The sequence below is a fragment of the Fringilla coelebs genome, assembly GCF_963513975.1.
Source record: "Fringilla coelebs genome assembly, chromosome: 15".
NCBI classification, from domain to species: Eukaryota; Metazoa; Chordata; class Aves; order Passeriformes; family Fringillidae; genus Fringilla; species Fringilla coelebs.
The window spans coordinates 1,049,706-1,058,744 of NC_140041.1; the positions used below are offsets into that span (position 1 = coordinate 1,049,706).

The following is a 9,039-nucleotide window of genomic DNA, read 5'->3' on the forward strand; positions in this document are numbered from 1 at the left end:
GGGGAGGGCCACTTATAGCAGTGACTTTTTTCATTTTACGCTCCTTTTCCCTGTTCCCCTTTCCACAATAGCTGCAATGTAATGTTTCAGGACAGCAAGGCTTTGCAGATTTGGCTCAATGAGACATGGAGCAAACAGCTTTTCAGAGAGCTTCAACTCAGCTGTCAGAAGGGGCAGTTTGGTCTCTGTGCAAGCAGTACTCACATTCCAAACTGCATTAGGGAAAAGCTGCTGGGTTTTTAATGCATTTTTATTATCAGTTCCAGATTAGGAATCTGATACTAATTTTTTCTTAAAGCCTGTGTTCGGAGTACAGCTTATATTCTAAAACAAAACCAGGATTGTGATGTTTTTCTCTCACTAGCTTGCTCTTTTTTTGGTTTGCTTTTTTTTCCTCTCCCTGGCTTTACTCCAAGGACCTTTTCTGCTTTTTGTTACACTCTCGAGATGAAGCACCGGATGGTTACAGCAGTGCTGGTGGCACTGGTACAGGTTTCACAGAGTTTCCCTGCCTTGTACCACCGAGGCTGGTGGAGGCTGCTCCGGGAAGGAGATAGTTGTGGAAAATGTGATTTGTCACTCTGCTCTGAGCCCAAGGACTGTCCAGCCGGGGCTGTGCTGGATCGCTGTGGCTGCTGCCCGGAATGTGGCAACGTGGAAGGGCAGATCTGCGACTTGGACCAGGGCAATCATTTTTATGGGCAGTGTGGGGATCACCTCGAGTGTAGGCTGGATGCTGATGAAGCAAGGTTTGGGGAAGTCCCTGAACCCCAGTGTGTGTGCAAATCTCAAGAAAGCATCTGTGGATCTGATGGGAAAACCTACGAAAACATCTGTCAGTTCAACAAGGCTTACGCTGCGAAAAGAAACATCAGCATGAAACATAAAGGGCCGTGTGAATCAGGTAATGTGTACAGAGGCACTTCCAAACTGAAAAAAGCTGATTCTTGTCTTCAGATGTGTTACTAGCTACTCTAGCCTAACTTCATTAAACTAATACTGTGTTTTTGTTACAATTTGCATTATTCTGTTATAATGCTACTTTGTGTTAAAAATGTGTTTAATGTTGTTTTAAATGTGTACTTAATCTTGTCTATATAAACCTCTATATTAGACTACTGGATTAAATCTCATGGTAGCTAAAAGGGCATCAATCTACAACCTGGGTCTGTTCTGAATAATCTGAGTATGATTACTATAATCAGAATAGGATTTTTTTCCTACAGAAGTTGTATGTGGAGTTGGGAATCGGTAAACAGCTATGATAGTCTGGGAGGAATGGGCAAATGATTGTTATTATAACAGGACTGACTTAATTTTAAAGTGGTGATAGTAATACAGATCTCATTATATAGATATCTATCTCCTGTGTATACAGATACACACACAGGTACATGTGTGCATGTGTGTATCCACCTGTGAGGATGCATGGTAAGCAGTGAAGCAGGGGCAATAGAAGTAGATAGGGTTTAATTACCAGCTCTATTCTTTTTACCAAAAAGGTCCAAATAGTCCAATTCAGAATCATCATAAAATCTAGCTAAGCCATGAAAGAGAAATCCAAATAATAGAACAGAATCAAGTTGAAACTATTCCCCTAAAGGACTCTTAAAGTGCTCAGCTGTCTCTGATCATTGTTAGTGGAAGGATTCTTAGGTGGGCAAACAGGGGACTCCTGCTCCCTGCTCATATGCTGTTACCTTTCTTTGCATTACTACAAGCCATTACTCCTGGGCATCTATCTCTTAAAACATGACTATAAAATGGAAATGTGAAGAGGCTTTTGTTTTGAAATGAGAAACTACTGTGAATTTTTAAGTTAATAAAATATTTTCTCAAATGAAGTAGAAGAGGTCTGTGGGTCACAAGTGGGTCACAGCTCCGGGAATCTGAAATTGCAGCTCTGGCAAAGGACCGGGAGTAACTCGGTTATGTTTTACCCACTCTTCTCTAGAAGTCAGACTGTATGCTGTGGTTTTATACTGAATGAACAAGGGATATTGACCACTTAGAAAAAGTGATGAACAGTTAATATCGAGCTTCCTTCCTCTTTCTCTAGCTGCGAGAGAAGGATCCATTAGAGAATCCTTTATTTGCTATCAGGGTATTAAGCTGGGAAAGGTGGCTTGTCAGGAAAGGGACATGCATACCAGCCTGCAGTACAACTGAGAGTCTGTTGGGTTGGGAAGGAGTCTTTGTTTGGGACTCAGTAGCAGTAGTTCTTGTGGCATCACCCCTCCAGCAAGGTTTCGGCCAGAAGTGCCCCTCCCTTAGCGGGTAACTGCAGCAGCGGCAGCTGCTCAGGCACACAGGCTGAGAGCAGTGGTCCCTCTAACTTATTTAACAGAACCGGCCGGGTACAAGAGATTTTTTAATTTGGAAGTACTACCACTTTTGATTGCTGGTGTCACCCAGCAGCCCGCAGTCGCCCCCGAGGCGCACCGCGCTCCTGCTCCTCCAGCTGGATCTTGGCTGCGGTGCTGTGCGTGCAGGCATCACCCCCAGCGCTTTCCCTCTGCTTCCCCGGCTCCCCAGGAAAGCTGGAGCCTCTCTCCAGGAATGCAGAGAATTATCCTCACCGCTCAGCTGTTTGAATCGCACAGAAGCCTGCGCAAAGTTCCCAGCCGGGTTCAGTTAAAGAGGCTGCGGCGGCGGAAAGCGCCCAGCTGCGGCGTGCCGGCGAGGGCGCTGGGCTGGCAGCGAGCGGCGTCACAAATGCCTTCTCCCGTCCCCGAGCTGCCCAACCCGCCGCCTCGGGAGCTTTAGAGCCCGGCCGGGGCTCGGAGGGGCTCGGAGGGGCCCCACGGGCGCGGCTGTCCCGGGAGCCCCAGCCCAGCCCAGCGCAGCCCAGCCCAGCTGGTGACGAGCGGCAGCGGGAGCCCGGCTCTGGGAGCGCCGAGCGCCGCAGCTCCGGCTGTCCCGACGGCGATTTGCATGCGGAACAAACACTGAGCGCCGTGGGGTTTTGGTACCAAGCTATAAATATAACCTTCCCTCAGCTCAAAGTACTTTGTTTTGTTTTTCTCTCCTTCAAAGCATCTGCTGTTTCCTCTTGATGCCAAATGGACTAATTGTATACAGCAACGAATGAATAAATAAATAACAATAAACTCCTTTCATCAGAGGAGTACAGCCTTTCATCTTTCTTCTCTTGCCAGAAAAAGGAGAAGAAAAAGGCCTAGCTCGCTAAAGAAACATGGAAAAAGTCTTTCTTTTCCTGAAAAGTAGTTTTGATTACTTTATCTAATAATTTACCAATGTTTCGAAGTACATTGATTATATACAGATTCTCCACGCTAAAACCATTCCCATTCACATTCAAATACTTCTCATTGATAATTTAATGAACTAACAGAACAATATATCAGTGATTCTCTTTATATTTAGCTGTGTCACATGATTTATTTTAAATGTAAATTTTGGAGTAAAAACAAATAAGCCACAAAAATTTCTGCCATTTCCATCTAATCAGACATAGATTAGCAAAAATTAACAATGTACAATATGAAAAAAAATCCTATTAATTATATAATTAATTGGTCTGGAGTGATGTCAGGTTGATTGTGAAAGGTAAAACAATATTTTGACTTTTCCTGGCTTCTGGTTTACATCTTCTATAACACAGAGGGATAATTCATGACTGACTGGGACTGTAAAAGGAAAGAAGCAGCTCCTGCCCATTCTGGACGCCAGGACACCAGAACACTTTCCTTAGCTATCAACAAAAACTTATCTACTCCAGGAATCAAAATGACATGTTATCAAAACAGTACAGCTCTGTTTCTAATCAGTTATGCAAACAAAATACACACGGACATCATGGAAGAATTTGTCTGAATGCAAAATCTGAAACACTCAAAAATAAAGTTTATAAACTTCTGTTTAAATTGTAGAATGTTGCTTTAATTTTCTTCCATAAAACACAGCAAAATGATATTGCAAGATTGTAGTATTTTATTTCTGAAGTTTGGGTGGACAGTGAAAGTACTGGTGGTGTGTTGACATGCAGAAAGGACGGTTTGGTTCGATCAGAACTGCTGCTTGCTGTGAGCTTGGTCTCAGGTGATGCCAGTCCTGGTCAGCCCTGGACACAGCTGCAGGACTGGGACCAAGCCCAGGCATTTGCCATCTGATGCTGTGTTCTCCTCACAGTTCATGAGGAGCATTCCTGCTGTGGAATTATCCCAGTGCATGGTAGGCAGTGCTGGACAGCTGTAATTTGGATTTGTAATTCAGACCTTTGTGTACTCCAGACCCCAGATGTGTTCCCGGGGCTGGCTGAGCCCCGGCTGGGGACAGTGACATGGGCAGGACACAGTCCTTGGCCACACCTCAGTGCTGGCAGGGGATCCACAGGACACCTGAGTTAGCAGCACAACAAAAAAAACTCACTAGGCAACATCTGCCTATTTGAAAAGTTTTTTACACTTTCTCTGTGTGGGAAAAATTTTAAAAATTCCTGTGAGTCAATGTAGACTTTTGGTTTCTTTTGTACATTTTAGGCTTAACTACAGTGAATATATCATTAAAAGGAACGGGGTTTCAATCAATTTTAATATTTAAAAGTATATTTTAATATCAGACCCTCTGTGAGCAGTTCATAGACAAAAAAAAAAACCCCAAAACTCATCCAAGATATTCAGGTAATGAATAAAGATTTTTGAAATAATTGATTCTGAATATACAGTTCTCATGAAAGAACAAGCATTTAAGGATTTAAGTTTCCTAGTTTGAAAAACCTTATTTTTAAAGAGTAACAAGATTGTTTAATAAATGGGAAAATTGATCGCTTTCTGTATAATTTGTTTGCAATTAATTTTAATCAGGATACTTTTAATGTTTTCTGCACACTCACTAATCCTTAAAAACTGAAAAATGTATTAAAAATTGTTGAAATTTTTGTTATAAATTGTTGAAAACATGGAACAGGCTGTTACAGTTTCAAATGCTGAAGAATAAAAGCTGTACCTAGGTATCGATTCAAATATTGCGAGTAAAAATACATTAATTATTTGCTTGAAGTTTCTATTTCCAAACATCTGGGATGTGCGGAAAAAAAAATTCAATACAAGTTAAATCACCCAGAAAATTAATTCCTTTGTGAGCACTGGTCTGGAAATAGAAAATAGGTTTTAGAAAGCAAAACATTTCTTGTTGTCGACAAATAGGTCGGGGGAAAAAAAGCAGAGCTCTCCGAGGCAGGAAATGTGTGCTACCGGCCAAGCCAGCGTTGTGTCTCTGCCGCCGGACCCCACGCCCGGCTGGGACGGGAGGAGCAGGCGCTCGCCGGGGATGGAGGTGCCGCGGTCGGCGGAGCTCCGGGGCTGGCTCCCTCTGGCGGCTGCCGGCAGCTTTTGCTTCGGGAAAAGGGAGAAGGGAGAATGCCGAGGCAATCAATAAACGCTGGAGGGGGTGACAGTGCGAGAACATGAGGAAACGAGTGGAAATGTAACAAGTATAATAAGCATAACATGAAACCTTACAGAAATAATTGAATTTCGATGCTTTTCTTTCCTAACACCAATATCGGATGACATCAATAGCAATTGAGGATAAATGTAAAATTCATTAATGCTGTTGTAACTTGTGACTTCCATGGGTAACAGTGCTCGACAGTGTTTAGCAGCTTCAAGGCACTGATGTACTCAGAAAACGCCAGCAATAGCAGAGTTTTGGCTTTCAGCTAACCAAAATGTGACACATTCAGAGCTGTCACACAATCAAATCACTCTGTGACGGATGTGCTTCCAATTTCCTGCGGTTTCCTCTGAAGCCCAGGTCAGGCACTGGCAGCTCTGCTGGGGGGCTGAGCCTGGGCCACAAGGACAGCTCATGGGGCAAAATAAACCCTCAATTTCAGCTACCATCTGCAAGAGGGAAAACAGACCTGAATAAGCATTTTTAGAAAGCACAGACACAAGGTTTTCTGAGCTTTGAAAGGTGCTTGTAATCATGTGGCTCTTCACAATGCGTGAGACCCAAAAGTAAACACAATCTGATGGTAGCCTGTGAAGCAGGGATTAATGTTAACAAACCTTTTGTTTGTGTTCCTTGTGTACTGTCTCCTAAAGCACCCTGTTGGCTCTTTGCAGCTCCTGTTATTTCTGTGCCACCTCAGGATGCCCAGAATTACACTGGCAATGATGTCATTTTTGGATGTGAGGTGTCAGCCTACCCTATGCCACAGCTTGAATGGAAAAAAAAGGGGAATAAAATGTTTCTGCCAGGAGATGACACCCACGTCTCTGTTCAGGTAAAACTTGAATTTACCTTTGCATACAGTTTGGGAACAGGAGGAGGGTGGTTAATCTGTGAATTCCTCCCACAAAACACAACACTGTTGCAATAAGCAGATTCCCACTAGGGGCCCTGTGGCTGTGCAAAGAGCGATGATTTCTGTCAGTGCTTTGGCAGTCCCGGCAGAAGGAACAGCCAGGGTACCACTTCTGCCTCTTTAGGAGGTTTTACTCCAAACCAGCTGAAACGGTCATGAAGTGTGGAAGCGCCCATGGGATGTCATGGCAATCCAGAAAACCTGGCTGCTATCAGCTTGGTCAGGCCCCCTAGGCCCTAACAAAGGGCCAAACAATTCCCCCAGACTCACTGCCCATCTCATCCTGACCTGGAGCATAGGTGGAATGCTTTGAAGAAGCAGCAATTAGCGCTGGGACAAGGGACAGGAGGAGCGTGGGGAAGAGTGAAGGGGAGCAGGAATGTGAGCACTGTGCAGGGTAGTGAAGGTGAAAGAGCAGAGATGGGAAAGCATGAACTCAGTGCAGAGCAGCAAGGAGGTAAAACACAATTCAGCAAGAATAAGCAGAATCAAAGCATGATGGCAATTTAAAAAAAAAAGAAAGCAAAAGTTGTAATGATATTTAATCTATCCACAATTATTTTGAGAAACATCATGGTGTCTCCTAGCTACTTAATTTCAACCATTTCTTTTCTTCTCAAAGGCAAGAGGTGGGCCTCAGAAGTATGGTGTGACAGGCTGGCTGCAGATTCAAGGCCTCAAAAAATCAGATGAAGGCATTTATATATGCCACACCAAAAATAAGCATGGTGCAACATATGCCTCTGCAAGACTGAAAGTCATTGATGGTAATTTTTTTTAATTTGGATGTAAAAAATAAAAAAATGCATGCAAGCAGGATGGAAAGGGTGGGGCTGTTGGAATGAAAATGAAGCATAGGAGAAATTACCCAAAACCATATTTTCACTCTTCTCTGTGCTTTTATTTTACTTTATCCCCTAATGGTTAATATAGTAATATGCAAATTATACCGGCTTCCAGAAAACAGAAAGCTGTGGATTGGAGCCATACAGCTGAGACACATTATTCCACTGTCCTTATCCCAGAGAAGTCCTTTGATGTTAGCAGGACCCAGAACAACAGCTGGGGTAACTGAGGGAGTCTTTGAATCAGGGCAGGTTTGCTTAGCTGCTTATTTTTCATAAAATTAGGAAGTTGTTGTTCCTTAATGAGAGTGGTTCAAAATATGTAAGAAATAGCTTGCTATTGATTTGCTTTGGGCCCAGTCCTCCTCCATAGAGAACTGTTTTTCCTGGCAAATTCAGGATAAAGATGCATTATCATATTCACCTCCTGGTCTAGGGGAGTTTGTCACTCGTCCAGTTTCTGTAAGTGGCTTTCAAAGCTTTATTTTCTCTGGGAATACCTGCAGAGGCACAGGAGCTGCAGAAGACTGATAGCATAATTTACTGGTATTAGAAATTAAATGCATTTTCAACATGTGCTCAGCAGAGCAAAGACATGGACCTGTTGGAGTGGGTCCAGAGGAGGCCATGGAGATGCTCCAAGTGCTGGAGCACCTTGGCTCCAGAGACAGGCTGAGCTGGTGTTGAGCCTGGGGAAGAGAAGGCTCTGGGGAGATCCCAGTGCTCTCCCAATCCCTAAAGGGGGAGGACTAGAAGGAGGGAGAGGGACTTTTTATACAGGCAGATAGTGGTTGGACAAGGGAGAATAGTTTTAAACTAAAATAGGAGAGATTTAGATTAGATGTTAGAAAGGAATTCTTTACTCAGAGCATGGTGAGGTACTGACACAGGTTTTTCAAAGGAGCTGTGGCTGCCCCATCTCTGAAGTGTCCAAGGCCAGGCTGAGCAGGACTTGGAGCAACCTGGGATAGAGGAAGTGTCCCTGCCCATGGCAGAGAGTGGAACAAGATGAGGTCTAAGATCCATTTCAAACCAATCTATTCTGGGGTTCCATGATTCTGTATGGAAATTAGCTCATGACCTCCAGTGGTATGAGGTCACGGTATTGGCTGAAACCCCTGTCCTTTTAATGGATAACAAGGATTCAGAAAGTCTGGGCTTGCTGTACAAATCCAAGCCCAAGCCTTCCTCTGTGTTCCTATCTCCATCTAATTTAATCTGGATTCAATTACCTCTTGCAGGCCCGTCTCCTGCATTTGCATTTACTGCTGGCAGTAGAAGTGCAAGCTACAGTGTTGAATACGAGGAGTATTATGACAATTCTGATGAGGAGGATGATGAAGAATACGAATCCGGGAACTACGATAATGAAAATAATTCTGAATAATAATTTTTATACATCTCCTGGCCAAATCCTTTCACACTGTTATACTTACCAGTAGTCTCTGTTCTGTAAATGGCTCCACTGATAACACACATACTTACTTGTGTATCCACCTCCCTGAAATGCAGCTTTGGATGAAGTGTATCATGCTACTCACCAGAAGTAAGAACAGTTGTAACACCATATATTTAGACTATTAAATAAAATGCTTCTACTAAGTATGCCAGAGGGATGCAATTTCATATTAATTTTTAAATTGTCTTGTAATTTCTTTCACACATTCTAATTTGTTGAGCAAAAGCACCAATAGTTAAACAAAATTTTTATTTTGTATCAATTTTCTTTTTTTCTGAAAAGTACTAAGAAATATCAAGAGATTGTTCACATGGCAACAAGCCTAAGTAAGTACGGAAGTTGCAAAACAGTCTTTAATTGCCTTAGTTCATGCTTTCTCATAAGTTTCAGCAGGATTTTCC

At 43.1% G+C, this 9,039-nt stretch overlaps 1 protein-coding gene across 1 annotated transcript; it reads left to right on the plus strand.

Annotated features, from left to right (window-relative positions):
• Positions 1 to 435: 435 nt before the first annotated feature.
• On the plus strand, positions 436 to 8,566 carry LOC311159447 (kazal-type serine protease inhibitor domain-containing protein 1-like; the record flags this gene model as incomplete). Its single annotated transcript, XM_084215542.1, has 4 exons — positions 436 to 904; positions 6,093 to 6,253; positions 6,957 to 7,101; positions 8,421 to 8,566. The coding sequence occupies exons 1-4, from the start codon at positions 448 to 450 to the stop codon at positions 8,564 to 8,566; spliced, it is 909 nt and encodes a 302-aa protein (XP_084071668.1). The 5' UTR covers positions 436 to 447.
• Between the last annotated feature and the right edge of the window lie 473 nt (positions 8,567 to 9,039).